At 42.9% G+C, this 19,792-nt stretch overlaps 1 protein-coding gene and 1 long non-coding RNA gene across 3 annotated transcripts; both read right to left on the bottom strand.

Moving 5' to 3' along the window:
• Window positions 1–1,246: 1,246 nt before the first annotated feature.
• LOC106781472 (secretoglobin family 1D member-like) lies at window positions 1,247–4,812 on the bottom strand. 2 transcript variants are annotated; one of them, XR_011424209.1, is made up of 3 exons: window positions 4,666–4,812; window positions 2,552–2,779; window positions 1,247–1,383 (listed from the first exon to the last, which is right to left on the bottom strand). XR_011424209.1 is itself a non-coding variant. In XM_023654203.2 (3 exons), exons 1-3 carry the CDS (start codon window positions 4,718–4,720, stop codon window positions 1,357–1,359), a joined length of 270 nt encoding a protein of 89 aa, XP_023509971.1. In that variant the 5' UTR covers window positions 4,721–4,812; the 3' UTR covers window positions 1,247–1,356. The 2 variants fall into 2 exon arrangements, 1 of the variants encoding a protein (XP_023509971.1); XM_023654203.2 differs by having other exon boundaries at window positions 2,592–2,779.
• Window positions 4,813–8,918: 4,106 nt separating this feature from the next.
• LOC138916914 (uncharacterized) lies at window positions 8,919–17,271 on the bottom strand. The gene is made up of 2 exons (XR_011424210.1): window positions 16,888–17,271; window positions 8,919–10,648 (listed from the first exon to the last, which is right to left on the bottom strand). It is a non-coding gene; the product is annotated as an uncharacterized lncRNA (long non-coding RNA).
• Between the last annotated feature and the right edge of the window lie 2,521 nt (window positions 17,272–19,792).

Raw genomic sequence — 19,792 nt, forward strand, 5'->3', positions numbered from 1 at the left:
CAAAGCTCATAAAACTCCCTGAAATATCCACATCTCAATCCCTGAAGCTTGTAATAATTTCCTTCCTTGGCAAAAAAAGGACTTTGAAGATGTGATAAAGTTACAGTTTTTGAGATGGGGAGACTATCCTGAATTTTCTGGTGTCCTCTAAATGCAATCCCATATATGTTGTATGAAGGAAGCAGAGGAAGATTTTACACACTCACAAAGGAGAAAGCAAAGGGGCCTCACGGGACAGAGATTGGAGTGATGTGGGAACAAGACAAGGAATACCATCATTCACCAAAGCTGGAAGCAGCTATGACATTTTCATCTCGACTTTCTACAGGGAGTGTGGCCTTCCTGACACAACGATTTTGGCAGAGTGTTAGAGATTTTACACTTCTGTCCTCCAAACCTTAAGAAATCAAGTTAGTTTAAGGCACCAAGTGCGTGGTAGTGTGTTAGAGCAGACACTGGGAACTAACCCAGAACCTATGATGTATCCAAACTTTCTGAGTCAGCTGCCTCATTGGGTGGTGGGCCCATTGGCCAGGATGCGGGACACATGGAAGGGGAGCAGGTTGCAGGCAGAGAGTGAGTTCAATTTTACATATTCCTTCAGAAATAACTGTGGCATGCTGGAATGGAGTTGTCCAGATGGCAGCTGGGTGGTTGTTTCTGGAGCTCTTGGGAGAATTTGAGGGAGGAAGTATTAGCTTGAGCTGTTGGTGAGTGGTGTAGTCATTGATGAGCCATGTGAGTGAGTGCACAGAGTCAAAAAGAGTTGACTGAAATCGAACCCTGGATATTCACTATAAATTGAGAGGTAGATGAAAACAAGTTACTCTGGACAGTTCATGCGATTGAAACCACAGTGAAGGGAGAGGGCCAAGCAGGTTTCTTGTGGTTCTGATGAGGCCAAAATAGTAGTGATGCTGCTGGTTGGGAACCATGTGACTGGGCAGCCAGTTGGGTTGCAGGTATCCCTCAATGCAAGACCAGTAGCAGGAATGATTTAATTACTTTTTACCCTTAACCATCCTTTTCACTCATGACTACATAAATGGGAAATCTGTAAAGTAACGCAAAATGATTCGTGACCAAATATTTCCTCTTGTGATCCAGGCAGCTCAGGCTGCCGTGGGTAACTGGACGATGGGTCTCTGAAATTTACTAGTGACAACACACAATGGCCACTTCATGACGAAAACCACCCCAACTCGAAGGCAAAGACTGTTCGATAATCACAAGACAAGTAGAGGAGTGCAGGGCAAGGAATTTATTGAAGCAAGATGTTGAAACCTTTACATTTTCCAGTGAAGATCAGATCATTGAAAGACAGAGGTACTGTGATAGAATTTTTGATAAATCAATCTAACCACCTTTCGAAACTGCTTTTGCCTGAAACAGAAAAATAAAAGAAAAAAAGGAGGTTATTCATGATGCTCCTGGAGGTGACACATTAACACAGCCCATTGTTTACATCAAGATGTCAATGAAGTTTCAACCAACAAAGGGCAAACGAGAGATAGCAGACAGGACCCCAGTGCTCAGGTAAACTAAATAGACCTGGTACAGTTACAACTGACCATGCATGTCAGGAAAGGACCATTTCCATAGTCCAGCAAAGAAACCCTGAGGTGACCCAAGAGTAGGACTCAGGTTTCCATGGAAGGACGGGGTGAAGGGTTGGACAGAACAGCCCAGGGTTTCTTTTCTCTGATGTCCCAGGTCAGACAACTCTACTATTCCACTCCAAAGGGGACACAAGTTTGAGGGATGCAGACAGGGGTGGGAGAGGACTTGAGAAGTACTGCTCTCAGGAGATTCCCGGGCTCAGCATGTGGAAATTCAACCTGATGGCACATCTGCTTCTCAGCACTGAGAATCCAGCATCTGTGGGCATTGGCAGCTGAACCTCATGACCCAAATCCAGTGGTAGATGGACTGAGAGGTACCTTTAAATATCTGCTTTTTTGACAAAGACATAATTTAAGTGTTTCACCTTCATATGTGGTTGCAGGAGATATAACAAGGAGGGTCTTTGCCCACTGGTCAAGATAAGGAGGCGAGTCGTAGGTGAGGAGTAGAAAAGTGGACTGAGGTGCAAGGAGTGGGCCTCATCTCTGTAGAAGCCGGCAGAGAACGCAGCTAACCCCACCCACCATCCTCACAGAGGGAAGGGGCTAATTCCCACCCTCAAACTATCTCAGCATTAAACACTCCCCATGAGATTCCACAGGGACTGTGTCGACTGGGTAAGGGAACTCGCCCTCAGGAAAGCTCCCAGGCAGGGAGGCAGCAGTGCTTTGGCCCTTCAACATCACTGCATGGGGCCCCAGGTGTCCTGCTCCTCCGGACATTATTGGGAACCTACAACCCAGAAAGGTGACCTGAGAAGGAGGAGCAGGCCCAGATGCTCTGTGAGCCTGGGTATTGTTCAACTGGTGTACTGTTATCATCCACTTTGTGACCACGGGTCATCCTATCAGAGGTGAGCAGCAAGGCAGGTGCCTCTACCATCTGTTCCCCCAAGAGCAGCACCCTGACCTCCTTCCTGTCTGTTCACCTGAGCAGAAGCATCCATGCGTTAAGAAGGAAGAAGTTACCAGTGCTTTTAGAATTAACCATCTGTTCCCAATGGAGATCTTATCTGCGCATTTCTTTGTTTCCAACTTGGCCTTAACAGCTTCTGGAGGTGCATCAAATCTACCAGCCTGTAGCTTGTACAGAGGTTTGTTGAAGGTTAAGAATGCAGTCGTATCTGTAACAGCGGCTGGACAAATAACTCCACCAGCTAGATCAGCAGAAAAAGAAATACAACTGACATAAGGAAAGTCGATTTTTCTGTGGCTCCTGAAATTAGGACTAGACAGGAAACCCAGGGGTTTTATATTTTCATCTCATCATTCTGCTGATGACAATGTGAGACCCTCAAGGTCATAATTTCCTCAAGGTCGCACTGCAAGGGGCCGAGCCACGACTGGACACCAGGTATCCTGATGCCTGATTCAGTTTTTATCCTTTGTAAAGTACACCCACTACTCCCAAGACTCTCCTGGTTTGCTGAAATTCACTTTTCCCTTATTTCAAGAAATTAAGGTTTCCTTGTCAAAAGAGTGACACCTTATGGACAAAGAGAACAGATTAGTGGTTACCAGAGGGGAAGGGGGTTGAGGGATGGGCATAAGGGGAAAGGGGCACATATGTATGGTGACTGACAAATAATAATGTACACCTGAAATGTCACAATGTTATAAACTATTATGACCTCAATAAAATTGAGAAAAAAAGAGTGACACCTGATTTTGTCTCAGATATTGGAGAAGAAGAGACTTTAGTAATTGATTTTTCAGGTGAGTGGTAGAGTCAGATTTTACCAGAGATCAGAGAAAGACGAACAAATCTTGAGATGATTAAGTAAACTATTTATACATTAGAAGACACTATTTTGAGACTAAATTAACAAATAGGATTATGTCATTGGATGCAGACATAGCTCAAAAGCTTTAAAAAAAAAATGAAGTGAATCAGTTTGAACACATTTGAAGCTTACACACAAAGTTAAGATTGCCTCTTCTATTCTGCAGTGATGTATAGAATTCCTTAGAGAAGGTGAGAGGTGGGAAGTGTGGCTTATTCCTGACCCCACTAGAATTGTGCTGAGACTTGAAGTAACCACTTTTTCTGGTCCAGATTCTCCATCCCCCCAAGTCTTTGCAACCAGCCTGCAGCTCTGGACCTGTCCTACCAGGCTCTGACCTGACCCCTGGTCAGACAGTAAATTATGAAGATCATATGAAGATAATTTGGAGAGGGTAAGATCAGAGGCCACGTAGGGAAAGAGGAGGAGGTTTAGAAAGTTAGATGAAAAAGGAATACCCAACAAGACTTGGGTCGGTATCGAGGGTATAAAGACATGGAAAAGCATTGTTGAATAAACAGCTAGAATTAATCTAAATAAATAGAAAATGTAGCCCTAATGACTGTGCTAATTCTACTACAATTCCTGTTTTTAATCCTAAAAAACTAGTAATGTTTGTAGACTGCTGCTTATTCACAGAGCCCATTTGAAGATTTATCATTCAGAGATTCAGAGAACACTGGCTCTTTTGAACTGAGAGCTCTCCAAAAACCCTTCCAGCTGTAATATCTTATGAGTCTGAACCTATGTGTTAAAAAGCTGCGGACTTAACTGGCACCTAAAAATTTCTGGAAGGAGAACATCTGACAACTATGAGATGTCTGCTTGATACCTAGAGCTGGACTCCTCACACACTTCATCCCTCTCTGTTGTCATAGCTACACTTGCTGGTAGCTCTGAAACCCAATGACAAGAGGAGACTTGGGGAGATCAAGTATTTTGCTCAGTCAAAGCACTGGTAAGTGGCAGAGCCGAGATTCCCACCCAAATCTTATGATGTCATACTGCTTCTCAAACACAGATCACAGACAAGGAGTCAGGCTTCAGATGGAAAACTCCTAAAATTTGCTGGCAATGATTTTTTGTAAAACTTCCAGAGTTTTGGGATTTGATAAAATGAGCCCTGGGCTTTCGGGGGGCTAGTTCACAAGTAGAGAAAAAAGTTTGGATTTTGATCTGATCATCCCAGTTAAGTTCACCCAGTTCAGACAAGGTTACTTACCACAGCTGGTGCTGGACTGCTTAGAAATGATACTCACCGTCATAGTAACAAAGGGCCAGAGTGACCAGCAGGACAGACAGGGACAGCCTCATCGTTGTTTATTTGCTTTGAGTTTTCCGCTTTAGCAAATGATGAGCTTTAGGAGCTGGCCTCAGGAGCCTGGGGAGCCCAGGGCTATTTGTAGCTAGAAAGCCTCACTGGTCCTGCCCACGTGGCATGTGGCAGGTCACAAGGTCTGGCTTCCAGCCCTTTCTTCCCCACATAGGGCTGATGCCATCCATCTCTGTCACAGTCTCTAATGACTGGGTCAATGTTCCCATTTACAGACATTGCTGGCACCACAAACCTCTCCTTCGTAGCAATTACCAAGGTTGTAGCTTTCAAATGTATAATGAGTTAACTGATGGGAGCTCCCCTGGAATTTAGCTCCTTAATTTCAAGGCAGTATCTTATTTTGCTCATCTTTACTTAGCACAGGGCCTGGCACAGAGAGGAATACGAGCAAATATTCCTTAAATAAATGAATGAATGTAAATTAACATAACACCAACTTGGTTAGAGTGCATCTTTAGTGTAAAAGGATGCTTGGTATGCCACATTTGTCTTTGGGCAGTTGAGGGAAGAAGGTTAGTAGCATGGTGACAATTATGGAAGAAATAAGTGGTTTTCAGGATCCTAAGAGTAGAAGAGCAAGTTTGAAGATGAAGGCTACCTCTCCAACTACTAATTTCCTACTCAGCTCTAATGTTTCAAAAGTATCAAAGAGAGTTTAAATCAAATCAAGCTCGAAATTGATTAAAGGAAGCTCCTCTTTCATTTTACCTATCAATCAGGATGATCACACTTTCTGTGGCCTCAGGGTCCCAGCAGTAGAGAAGCCCATAGGGGCTCATCCTCTGCTTCTCCCAACCACGAGCAGAGTGCTCTTTGGAAACGCCCAGGGAGGTGTGGGCCATTCTGACTAAAGCCATTGGGAAGTGAAGTTGGTTGTAGAGAGGAGCATATCTGAGTGGCACTCAGGAATACATAAAATTTTGTCATGGAGAAATTTTTGGAGGAGGGATGCTGAGAGAACAGCATGAAGGAGGACAAGACAGCATAAACCACGTGTCTTGTTGAGGGAACATCAGGAACCCAGGTTACCCTGAAACATACAGTAGTAAATGAGAGACTAGGTGAGGCTTTGTGACTGGAGACAGGATGGGCCAAAATAAGGAGATTTTCCATTTCACTCTACGGATAATGGTGGCAGAGTGGATGGGTGAGGTGAGAAACATCTAGATTTTTTGCCCCAATGCTTTCTTGCTGTCTTTCAGATCTCAAGACAAAAATCACATGACTTTTCCATAGCCATTATGATGGCTACCATTGAAGAAGAAGAAGAAGAAATAGCAAGTGTTGGCAAGGGTGTTCTTCACATAGGAACACGTGCATTTTGGGCAGGAAAGTAAAAGGGTGCAGCTGCTAAGGAAAGAGTCTGGAGGTCCCTCACACAACTAAAAATAGGGGGCTGGTCGGGTGGAGTAGTGGTTAAGTTTGCACACTCTGCTTCAGTGGCCCGGGGTTTGCAGGTTCAGATTCCAGCCGTGGACCTACACACCGCTCATCAAGCCATGCTGTGGCGGCAACCCACATATAAAATAGAGGAAGATTGGCACAGATGTCAGCTCAGGGCCAATCTTTCTCAGCAAAAATAAAAAATAAAAATAGAGTTAGAATATGATCAATCAAGTTTTCCTCTGAGTATATATGCAAAAGAATTTAAAGCAGGGTCTCAAAGACATATTTGCACATGTTGCTACGAACATTCGTAGCACCCTTATTCACAATAGCTAAGAGGTAGACGCAACCCAAGTTTTGGAGGACAGATGAATGGATAAACAAAATGTGGTGTCTACATATAATGGAATATTATTCATATTCACCTTATAAAGTAAGGGAATCCCGTCACATGCTACAATGTGAATGAACCTTGGGGACAAGACACTAAGTTAAGCCAGTCACCAAAAGACAAATATTGTATGATTCCACTTGAATTAAGTATCTAAAGTAGTCAAATTCATAGAAAGAGAGTAAAATGGTGGTTGCCAAAGACTAGGTGGAGGGAGAATAAAATGTTCGATAAAAATCAAATCATCAAACTAACAGTGAGCTGATGATATTGGGAAACATACTATTGTTATCCTCCATACAGGTCCTTTGGGTTGCAAAACCTTCTGTAGCTAATAATGACTGGTAATAAAAAGAGTAGCAATATCTTTTGGTCACTAACCATGGCTAAACAATATGTAAACACAATTTAGCATATTCAATCATTGTTGCAAATCTATTATATTTCCCATTTTAACAGTTGAGTTAACTAAAGTGCAGAAAGTAAGAAACTTGTTCAGAGGCTGGCCCCGTGGCCGAGTGGTTAAGTTCGCCGACTCCGCTTTGGTGGCCCAGGGTTTCACTGGTTCAGATTCTGGGCGCAGACATGGCACCGCTCATCAGGCCATGTTGAGGCAGCATCCCACATGCCACAACTAGAAGGACCCACAACTGAAATATACAACTATGTACTGGGGGGGATTTAGGGAGGAAAAAAAAGAAGCAGAAAATTGGCAACAGTTGTTAGCTCAGGTGCCAATCTTTAAAACAAAAAAAAGAAAGAAATTTGTTCAAACTTGCACAGTTTGGAAGCACGTAGGTCAAGCTCAGCCACTGATGGTATGTGAATGGTAAAGAAAAAAGTTGAGATGCCTGGTAGTGTTGACCTGTCAGATAGAATGGAGGTGGATGACAGTTAAATTCTATCTCAGTTTCTGACTCAGTTGAATTCTTCTAGTTGATGGCTCCTCTGTTCCTTCATGTGTCTCTCTTCAATTCTTTCTTTCCTTTTCTTTTTTTAAAAGAGATCATATATGACAATGTCGAATGCTGGCGAGGATGTGGAGCAACAGTCTCATTCATTGCTGATGAGAATGCAAAATGGCACAGCCACTTTGGGAGACAGTTTGGCAGTTTCTTACAAAACCAAACATACTTTTATCATACAATCTAGCAATGGTGTTCCTTGGTATTTACACAAATGAGTATGAAAATTTTGTCCACACAAAAATGTGCACATGGTGTTTATAGCAACTTTATTCATAATTGCCAAAACTTGGAAGAAAACAAGATGTTCTTCAGCAGGTGAATGGATAAAGAAACTGGTACATTAAGACAGTGGAATATAATTCTAAAATTCAGTGGGATTCAGCACTGAAAATAATGAGCTGAAAGCCACAGAAAGACATGGAGGAACCTTAAATGCATATTCCTAAGTGAAGGAAGCCAACCCAAAAGACTACATACTGTGTGACCCCAACACTATGACATCCTGGAAAAGGCAAAACCATGGAGACAGACAAAGACGAGTGGTTTTTTGGATCAGGGAGGAGAAAGGGATGAATAGGCAGAGTGCAGAGGATTTTCAGGGTAGTGACACTATTCTGTATGATGTTATAAGACTGGATATATGTCATCATACATCTGTCAGAACCCATAGAATGTACAACCTAAGAGTAAACTCTAATGTAACTCATTGACTGAATGACACTGTTGTGTCAGTGTAGGTTCACCAGCTGTAACAAATGTACCATCAGGTGTGGAATGTTACACTGGGGGATGCTGTGCATTTATGGAGGTAAGGGGTGTATGAGAACTCTCTGCACTCTCTGTTCCATTTTTCTGTGATCCTAAAACTGCTCTGAAAAAATAAAGACTATAAAAAAATGAAGGGAACACCTTGTTAAAAGATTCTCTTCAAACAATAAAAAAAATCAGGTGAAAAAATGAATCAATGAATTGATCACTGCATATAGATCATTGATCAACTATCAGGAAAATCTAAGATAATCCACTAAAAAACCTATTACGACTGATGAATGCTCATTATATAGCTGAACACAAGACCAGCGTATAAATCTCAAATGCTTTCCCATAAACTTACAATTACCATTACATGACATATCAGAAAAAATAGGCCATTGGCAATATTAACAACAGCAGCAACAATAATATATTGAAATATACATAAACGGCTGTATCCAAACCCTTAAGGATAAAATCATGAAACTACTCACAGATAGTCAAAAGAAATATCAAAAAATGGAGGCACACACCTTCTTCCTGAAGGAAATATTAGAAAAGTTAAAGTCAACTATTCTCAAATAAGCCTACACATTTATTCCAGCCCATAGGAGAATCTTAAGTGGCCACTCTTACACTTCGTTTTGAATTCTGAACTTCAGTTTGGATCTTTCAGGACTAGGATGTATTCATTTATTGAGTGGTGAGGAAGAGCCCGACTTTAGGTCTAGACTACCTGGGTTCAAGATCAGCTTTGGCACTTTCTACTAATAGGGACATCAGCAAGGTGCTGACCCTCTCAGCCTCAGCTTCTTCATCTGTAAAATAAGGTTGATAATAGTAGTGCCTACCTCATAGGATTTGTGTAGGATAAATTAATTAACACAGGAAAAATGCTCGACAGTGTCTGGCAGTAAATGTCAGCTATTACACGTACACAACAAAAAGGAAAAGATGCAAATAATAAGTCAAGCAAAATAAATACCTCATTCCCACAGTCAAATATCAAACTGAATCTTGACTCTGCCAACAAGGAATGTTTATTTATCCTAAATAAAGTAACAGAGTGTGCTTCAGAATTTGGCTCTGGTTCCATCAGAATTTCTCTCAGAATGAATTAAGTACTTTTCAATCACTTAATTTATTGTTTTACAATCACATCTAAGTGACTATTATTGTGATTTTAAAATCCTAAATATTTAATATTGGAACTCATGGCATAGGAGGGTGGTGAGTGGGGATAGATATTATTTATCCCCAAGGAACACAAGGTATCTGGACTCATGTCCTCCACAGGATGTGCTGATCACATGTATCCTTTTGGCTGAGGCTGAAATCCCAGGATTCTCTAGGGCTTAAGTTTCTAATTGATTAACACATACATGCTGGATAGAAACACTTAAGAAGCATCACTTCAGAATCATAATGTCCACACATCCTTTTACAATATATGTACCATGTGGTTACATCGTTCTCATGTTCCACCTCCCCCCATGCACATTCTTGTTCCAATTTACAAAGAGAGAAGACGTATACATCATCCGTCAGAGGTTAGACAGCATTGACCTACACGTACAAATCTCTAGACTCAAAACATAAATGTAAAGTAATATTTTGTGGTACACAAAATTTTTTCTATACAAAATGGTTTCTAATTCCTTGCTTTGAATAAAACCCATCAGGACCTAATTTAGCCAGGACTGAAAAACCGTTAAAAATAATTTTGGTGATAGATCACAATGTCATTTTTAGCTTATACCTCAGAGGAATTCAAAGAATCATGTGACACCAATACCACAAACGAATTCTTTTCACATCTGCACATTCAAAGAGAAGTATTTTCAGAGTTTAAATCTATAAAGATGAAAAACAGAAATCACATTGCCTCATTTTTACAAGAAATGATATTTTCCCATTGATGCATAAAATCTAAAAAAGGCCTCATTCCAGTCATTAAGAAATGGATGTATCAAAAATCATTTTTCTTCATTTAAGAAGTATCAAAAATTGACATCTATATCTCTGTTCTTTATCCATAGCTGCAAGCCTCTCTGCTGGTACCCAAATCACCCATGTTCCTCATCTTGCAAATTCCTCCATGTCGTTTCATTACTTCCTCCCTTGTCATCATGCAGTGCTGAACATACAAGACTTACGCCCTCATGTTCCTCAGGGATACGTGTGAGCTGATGGAACCTCTCCTTACTACTCTCAAAGAACACCTGCCAGCAACGCTCCATGCATAATTTGCGCTCAGAGTGTTTGCTACAAGCTCTGAGATGCAAAGGGAGGCCCAAGACATGGAAAAGGGCCCTGGGCATCAGAGACCGTTTCCTCCACTTTGTTCACAAGCTCTTCCCATGAATTGATGATCCTGTGATGTCTGCATCTCTTTCCTGTGTCATAACCTAGGAAGGAGAAGGTAGAAAAAGATCAGAAATGCTTGGTTTGCTCCTGAATCTTCCATAACATTTTCTCACTGTGTGTACTGCCCTACTTGTGCATTTTATAATGCTGGGAATCCTGTCCAGATGCCTTTTCAGACACAACCTGGAGTTTGAGGACCCTTCATCCAGCTGCCCAGTGACTCCACACACCATGACCTATCAAAGGGGACTCCCATGACCTGTCTACAGCATATACTCTCTCTGGATGGCCTGACTCGTCCTTCCCAGGAAGCAGAAGTTTGTTCATCACACTACATTTTGCAACACAATACTTTTTGTAAAACCCTTTTTAACTTTTTCTTTGAAAGTAACTTCAAACTTACAGAAAAGTTGCAATGATACATACACTGCAAGGATACAGGTACACATTTACCCAGATACACCTATTATTGACTTGTTACTCCATGTGCTCTAGTACACAGTATTTTTGGGGGAATTTTATTCATAAAAAGACTAAGGCTAATGGTCTCAACTTATGAGACAAATTTTCCAACAGGTATGCAAAGTCTTAAACAGCAAAGTACAAGCATATATCCCAATCCCAATTCCAGAGCTCTGGCAAGGTCATACACAAATCTAGTGGCAAATCAAGGACTAAATAAATTACAAGGAACAAGCCTCAAGTGGCCTAAAGCCCTCTCAATGTCACAAATAAACAAATAAGCATTTGAATAACTGTGGAGCACTGAATATATGAAAGGCACACCGTCACCTCATCCACTCAGAGGGGACCAGCCTTCTTGCACAAGAGGCAAGTTCAGAGGCCAGCGTCCAGCTGCTGGGAAGCCCCTGGACCTGCCAAGCCCCAGGCAGCGCTGCTCAGGCCCTGAGGCCCTTCACTGGAGGCAGAAGCCCTCCTAGTAGGAGCCCCTTCAAAGCGCCAACGGGAACTAAAGGAATGAAGGGGCTGCAGCCTCGCAGCTCGGGAGAGCCCAGGGAGCCAGGACTGCGGGCTCAGCAGGTCCCAGCTCTCCGTGGCTCCTTGCTCACGGCCGGTGGCCCAGCTCAGCTCTGAGGTATCTGAGAAGAGAACAGCTTCTGTGGCCTTCTTTCCAGACGCCACCACTGACAGTTCCACTGTCACCCGGCCTTCAACCTCCGTTTCCCCCATTGCTCTGTCCCCACAAGGCAGTAATCAGGTGTGTGACACAATAAATCTCAGTGGCTCTGGGGACCGGAGGCGACTCGTCTGTTCTCTTCGCAGCCCCAGACCCTAAGGGGGAGCCCAGTGCTGGGGAGCAGGGAGGGAGGTGGCTGTGGGGAACACCTCAAGCTGTGGCCCTGGGGAGCAGCCGTAGGTCACAGCCTCTCTGCTTTGCTCCCTCCTGCCTCAGGGAGGCTCTGAGACTCATTCTCATAGGAGCAGAGTCAAGGGCAGAGAGGGCAGGCTGTGCAGAGGGAGGAGGCCAGCTCCAGAACTGCTGGACGCCTCCAGCCAGCCACCCAGCGCCTCTGGTTCACCTCCACCTCCCATCTCCCTTAACACTCCTGCTGCCGAGGTTAGTGCTTCTACAGGTGTCAGTTCCACAAGGACAGGACGACAGCGGGTAAGTGCTGGGTGGAGCTAGGTTACAAGCACAGCCTTAAAAGGATCTTTTCAAATACCATGTCTACTCGGACAAGGGAAATAAAAGGAAAAATAAACAAGTGAGACTTCATCAGACTAAAGAGCTTCTGGAAGGCAAAGGAAACTAGGATCAAAAAAAACCAAACCAAGTGGGAGAAAATACTTGCAAACTACATATCCAACAAGGGGTTAATCTCCATAATATATAAAGAACTCACACAAATGAACTACAAAAAACCAAACAACCCAATCAAAAAGTGGACAGAGGATAGGAACAGACATTTTTCCAAAGAAGATATACAGATGGCCAATAGGCATGTGAAAAGATGTTCCACATCACTAATCATCAGGGAAACACAAATCAAAACTACACTTAGATATCACCTTATGCCCATTAGAATGTCTGTAATCACCAAGACAAAAAACAACAAATGTTGGAGAGGTTGTGGAGAAAAGGGGACCTTCATACACTGCTGATGGGAACGCAAACTGGTGCAGCCCCTATGGCAAACAGTAGGAAGATTCCTCAAAAAATTAAAAATAGAAGTACCATATGACCCAGCTGTCCCACGACTGGGGATTTATCAAAAGAACTTGAAATCAACAATACAAAGAGACTTATGTAGCCCTATGTTCATTGCAGCATTATTCACTATAGCCAAGACGTGGAAGCAACCCAAGAGCCCATCAACTGATGATTAGATAAAGAAGATGCGGTACATATACACAATGGAATACTACTCAGCCATAAAAAAAGACAAAATTGCCCCATTCGCAACCACACAGATGGACCTTAAGGGTGTTATGTTCAGCAAAATAAGCCAGACTGAGAAAGACAAACATCATATGATTTCACTCACTTGTGAAAGATAAACAAGTTTACAGACAAAGGGAATAGTTTAGTGGTTACCAGGGGCAAGGGGGTGGGGAGTGGTCACAAGGGGTGAAGGGGCACATTTATATGGTGTCTGACAAATAATAATGTACAAGTGAAATTTTACAATGTTATAAACTATTATGACCACAATAAAAAAAAAAAAAGGAAGGAGATGGGGAGACTTGAGTCCCTGGGATATCAGGATACATGATGAAGTTCTCTATGGAAAATGGTTTCCAAGGCTTCTGTGATTGAGGGAAGTAGCAGGTGAAACAGAAAGCTTTGATGCAGCACCAAGAATCACGCTAAGATCCCAAGCCAAGTGGCAAGAGCACAGCTTGTGCCGTTCAAGTCCTGGCTCCCACATTTAGCAGCTGTGAGACTCAGATAAGCTATTTGACCTCTCTCAGCCTCAGTTTCCTCACCTGTAAAATGAGAATATATCTGGCTGATAGAGTGGTTTGGATGGATTAAGTGAAATAGTCTATATAAAGCACTTGGCAATATATATACATTTTGTCTTCTTTTTTGGGGGCGGGGGGAAGATTAGCCCTGAGCTAACATCTGCCGCCAATCCTCATCTTTTTGCTGAGGAAGACTGGCCCTGAGCTAACATCCATGCTCATCTTCCTCTACTTTAAATGGGGGACTCCTGCCACAGCATGGCTTGACAAACTGTGCATAGGTCCATACCCAGGATCCTAACTGGCAAACCCCGGGCCGCCAAAGTGGAACGTGTGAACTTAACCACTGTGCCACAGGGCCAGCCCCTGTAATATATTTTGAAGTCAGGGATTGCGATGCCACTAGCTTTGTTCCTGTTTCTCAGGATTGCTTTTGCTATTTGGGGTCTTTTGTTGCCCCATATGAATTTTAGGATTCTCTGTTCTATTTCCATGAAAAATGTCAATGGGATTCTGAGTGGGGTTGTATTAAATCTATAGATTGCTTTAGGTAGTATGGACATTTTAACTTTGTTTATTCTTCCAATCCATATGCATAGAATATCTTTCCATCTCTTTATGTCATTATTGATTTCTTTCAGTAATGTCTTATGATTTTCCATGTATAGGTTTTTCACCTCCCTGGTTAAATTTATTCCTAGATATTTTATTCTTTTTGTTGTGATTGTAAATGGATTGTATTCTTGAGTTCTTGTTCTGTTAGTTCATTATTGGAGTATATGAAAGCCACTGATTTTTGTATGTTGGCTTTGTACCTGGAACTTTGCTGTAGTTGTTGATTATTTCTAATAGTTTTCCAAAAGGTTTTTTTAGGGTTTTCTATATATAAAATCACATCATCTGCATACAGCGAGTTTCACTTCTTCATTGTCTAATTAGATTCCTTTTATATCTTTTTCTTGCCTAATTGCTCTGGCAAAAACCTCCAGTACTGTGTTGAATAAGAGTGGTGAGAGTGGGCACCCTTGTCTTGTTCCTGTTCTCAGAAGGATGGCTTCAGTTTTTCCCTATTGAGTAAGATGTTGGCTGTGGGCTTGTCATATATGGCCTTTATCATATTGAGGTATTTTTCTTCTATACCCATTTTCTTGAGAATTTTTAAAGTGATAAATGGCTGTTGGATCTTGTCGAACGCTTTCTCTGCATCTATTGAGATGATCATGTGGGTTTTATTCCTCATTTTGTTGATGTGGTGTATCACATTGATTGATTCGCAGATATTGAACCAACCCTGTGTCCCTGGTATGAATCCCACTTGATCATGGCATATGATCTTTTTAAGGTATTGCCATACTTGGCTTGCCAATATTTTATTGAGGATTTTTGCATCAATGTTCATCAGCAATATTGGCCTGTAATTTCCCCTCTTTGTATTGTCCTTGTCTGGCTTTGGTATCAGGGTGATGTTGGGCTTGTAGAACGTGTTAGGAATTTTTCCATCTTCCTCAATTTTTTGGAATAGTTTGAGAAGGATAAATCTTCTTTGAACATTTGGTAGAATTCTCCAGAGAAGCCATCTGGTCTTGGACTTTTATTTTTTGGAGGTTTTTGATTACTGTTTTAAACTCTTTACTTGTGATTGGCCTATTCAGATTATCTATTTTTTCTTGATTCAGTTTTAGGAGGTTGTAAGAGTCTAAGAATCTATCCGTTTCTTCTAGATTTTCCAGTTTGTTGGCATATAAATCCCTCTATCTTCTTAAAAGAAAAATATGAAATGGGAACCCATCTCCTTTACACACCCTTTCTTTCTTTCTTTCTTTTTTTGTGAGGAAGTTTGGCCCTGAGCTAACATCTATGCCAATCTTCCTCTGTTTCATATGTAGGATGCCACCACAGCATAGCTTGACGAGTGATGTGTAGATCTGTGCCCAGGATCCATACTTGTGAACCCCAGGCTGTTGATACAGAGCACATGAACTTAACCACTACACCACTGGGCCAGCCCCTACACACCCTTTCCATGAATTTGTTTCAATGGGGAGAAGAACCTGTGGTTTCCTGCCCACCTTGTTCATCCTAACCATTCTGTGTTGCCAATTCTATGATAATGAAACACTGACTATTGACTATAGCATTCAATATTGTGAGCCAAATTCGGACTCCAGCTTTGCTCCTCTTAAACTGTGAGGCTCTTGGGAAGTTATTTAATTTCTCCAAGCCTTTGTTTCCTTGTCCGTAAAAAGGGGATCATGGTACTTAGCTTATAGTTTCACTGTGAGGGTTGATTGAAGTCACACCTAAGAAGTGCTCAGCCCAGCATCAGGATCAGAGCTAGTACTCTAGAAAGGGGAGTCTAGAAACGTCACAGCTCTCACTCAATTGATCCTCCATTCTTTCCAAGCCTCTAAAAGAGGCTTAGCTTCTTTTTCCTCTAAGCCATTCAACACACATTTGAAAAAACAGTTCTGCTGATAATTTCTCCACAAAGTGAAGCTACTGAAGGAATGGGGCAAAATTTTGGTGCTTCAGTAAGGGATGGGGGAGGAAGGTCATTTTCAACTAAATTGATTAGCAAGATGATATTTGTGTGGACCTTCAGGAATGGGTAGGATTCAGTCACAGAGAGAGGAAAGGACCAGAAGGTCATTCTAAGTCGGGGGATTGAGAGAAAGTGGTACCTAGAGAGCAAAAGTGGAGTTTGGGAATGGTGGGCCGGCCATTTTGCTTGGCACCTAAGATTGACGTGGGGACTAGTGGAAGATAAAGTTGGAAAGAAAGATTGGCTCCAGATGAGGTCCCACAAAGAAAGCTGGACTTTTGCTATAGGAAAAGGAGTCACTGAACATTCTTTCTTTCTTTCTTTCTTTTTTTTTAAAGATTAGCACTTGAGCTAACATCTGTTGCTAAGTTTCTTTTTTTCTTCTTCTTCTTTTTGTCCCCAAGGCCACCCAGTACATAGTTGTATATTCTAGTTGCAGGTCCTTCTGGTTGTTCGCTGAACATTCTTGAGCAGGGAGGTGTAAGATGAAGCTGGGGTGTGCAGACCCACATGGAAGGTGAAAGCCACTGGGCCAGGAGGCCAGGGAGGAGAGAAATGTGCAGGTTCGGGTGGAGAGGAGTTGAGTGTGACTGCGGGTGGAGGTGGTGGGATGGAAAGGAAGGTGTGGGTAGTTGGAGAATGGAAGTGAAGGACTCCTGAAGTCTTGGAGCCAATTTTTTCAGTTTATGAAGCAGAGAGAGGGAAGCAGAGAGACAGTCATTTGGAGATGATAATGAAAGGGATTTCTTAATGGCTGAAGGAAGTCACTAAGACTAGAAAGGGTGCATCTTACCCTTCCTGGCTCCTCACCTTCTTCAGTCTGCTATTTGCACATTCGCAAGAATACATGGTCCTCTTCTGGTCTCAGACACGTACGCGGCACCCAAAGGACAGACCTGGCTTTCTACAAGCTTCCTTTCCACGCTTGCCACATAGGAGCCTCACAGAGGGAGGCATGTCAACACCAAAACAGACCCAACAGCAGAAAAGTTTCCAAATCGACCCCTCCCACAGGCAGGAGGCCTTTCTACCTAGGGGTTGGGGGGACCTTTTTTCAGCCTGTGCAAAGTTAACAAATGCCCTCCTGATTTTAGGGAGAGATGCAAACAGTGTTTTGAAGAAAAATCTCTTTGTTACTGTTGTTTTACAGGGCTCTAGCAGGGGCCAGGAAGAAAACCGCCCCCTCTGAAGGTTGTTTTTGTGACTGTGCTTTGGAGCATTGTTCTAAAAATGGGAAATTACACGTTGCTGTGCCAAAGGAAACAAGCACCTGCAGTTAGAGGAAGACCTTCCACGAGGCGGCTTTCAGAGCCCCAGCCAGTTCTGGACGCCGGGCTGCCACAGGAGTTCCATTTGGTGCGTTTCTTCCCTTCTAAAGGCATAGGGTGTGGGCTGACATTTGTAACCAGGGTGGGCTCTGGCAACTTTGGGGCTCTAGTGATTGTCTTCTCATTCATTCAATAAACATCTATCAAGCATCTATGTTGGGTCAGCCTTGGTGGTTTTCACGACTCCCTTCCCTGGCATTGTCAAAAACCACTGGGGGAGTTGGCTACTGGCAGGCGGCTTTCTGGTTACCTTTCTTCAGTGTTCTGAGTCAGTGCACAACTTCTGCCTCCAAATGACGAGGAGCTAGAGAGAACCCCAGCACATTCTCTCCTTCCTCTCCTTTCTTTCCCCCTCTTTCTTCCCTCCCCACCCTTCTTTCTCTTCCTTCATTAGTTTCCAAAAAGAAAAATGTTATTTTTAACATGTCAGTCAATATATTTCTTTAGGCATGTGATTTTTCGAAGTTTCCAGTTCCTGGGGTACACACAGTCTGAAATTCTTGTTCTACGGTGTTCGACATCAAAAGATAATTTTTTGGTTAGCTGATTAATATTTAACATTTATTGACACGGATATAATTGCAAAATAATTAGGTTTTGAAATTTATCAAGCATGAAATGAATACATTTCAGATGAAGTTGTGGGTTAAAGAGAATCCAGTTTCACAAGCTGATCTCATGTTCATTGGAAATGAGAAAGAAGAAGGGAGTAATGGGAAACAATGAGTTTCAAACTTTGTGGCATGCACTGACTTTGGTTAGAACCTTCTGCCCGTGAAGCGCGTATTCCTCCAATAGGTTAGCCCGAGAGCGATGGCAGATGGAGTCAGGGTGATCTCTCTGGGACCACTTGGTTATTGATGTGGTCCCTCCTGGAAGAAGAGAGATGGAAATAAAAGGCTTTCTAGTTCCGTAACACACTTAATCTACTGTCTTAGTTTCTACATTGGTTTCAACTTTTCCACTAGAGGTTCAAAAGTGGGACCCCTCTACGATGGAGCACATGATACAGATTCACATTCCAGTCATCTATTTTTTATTTTTATTTTTGCTTACTTGGATTTTCAAATTTTTCTTCAATAAATGGTAAGAGAACAAAAATTTGGATCACACCCTCGTGGGGCTCGTGTTCTAGAGAGGGAAGCAGACATAAGCAAACATGCCACAGTGAGATGAGGGCATGACAGAGCCTCGATTAGGTGTCATGGGAGGAGAGAGAGTCCCTGGTCCTCGGGTCATCAGGGGCAGGAGGGGAAGAGCCCAAGAGCTGAGTCTTGAAGGAATCTTAAGTTTGCCAGATTTAGTAGATACAATACAGGATGCCTCGTTAAATTTGAGTTTTAGATAAATAATGAATCATTTTTTTAGTATAGATATGTCCCAAATATTGCATAGGTCCTGAAGGATGGAGTCTGGGTCTTCAGGTGACTTTGGGAAGGGAGGCACTTTGGCCAGTGGGAACTGCCTGTGCAAAGGTGTGGAGGTGTGAACAGCATGGATCTGTTGCCTGTTTCAAATATAAATGTATGTGCCTCATAGCAAGGCAGGTAACTGCCACCTGAGGAAGGAGGTCTGCCAGCCAGGAAGATCCTCATTCTGGGCTGATGGTAGCAGATTTCCCCTTGGTTCCTTTTATCCCATGACTCCCTCTTCCATAAACCATGCACTTGGGGCTGGCTGGAGGACAGATGAGAAGCGGGACTTGGGTTGTTCTAGACAGCACTGCCAGGGTTGGTCTCATGGCTTTGTGGCCTCAGAGCTTGCTTGAGAGGACAAACAAGAAGGATTCCATCTCTTAGAGGTGGCTGCACATTGACCAAGCTTCCAGACTGATAGCTGCAACCAGAAGCACATTTATTAAATTGCTGTGAGAACTGCAAAGGTATATTCTCCCCCCGTGGACAAGCATCATGAAGGTTGAGGGGGGCGAGCACAGACTGAGGATGAGGAGGTGGTTGAAGGGGTGCCCAGGAAGGGTTCCTCGTCAATGGAAGCTGCACTGTTCCTGCTCAGGACCCATTTGTCTCCCTCGAGCTACTCCCCATCCCCTCCCGTATGGCACCCTGACCCTTTCTGTTCATCCGGTGGGGCACAGTTCACCGGGCTAGATTTCTACTTACTAAATGACACCCACATTCTAGTCCCGCCCCCTCATGACTCCCTGATCACCTTGGTGGAGTGTAGGGTGTGGGTGAAATCTTTTCTCCTAGTTAGAGACAATCTCTGGTTCATCCCCATAGATGGCTCACCCTATGCACTGTCTGTGAATTTACCAACCTATCTCTGAGGGTAACTTTACTTCCATGCCTTGTTCTCTGCTGCACCCCCAAAGTAGGTGGGGGAAACAGCAAGATTTGAGGCCAGAGCGACAGGCAGGGCCATTCTTC

The sequence above is a fragment of the Equus caballus genome, chromosome 12 (assembly GCF_041296265.1).
Source record: "Equus caballus isolate H_3958 breed thoroughbred chromosome 12, TB-T2T, whole genome shotgun sequence".
In the NCBI taxonomy this organism is placed as follows: domain Eukaryota; kingdom Metazoa; phylum Chordata; class Mammalia; order Perissodactyla; family Equidae; genus Equus; species Equus caballus.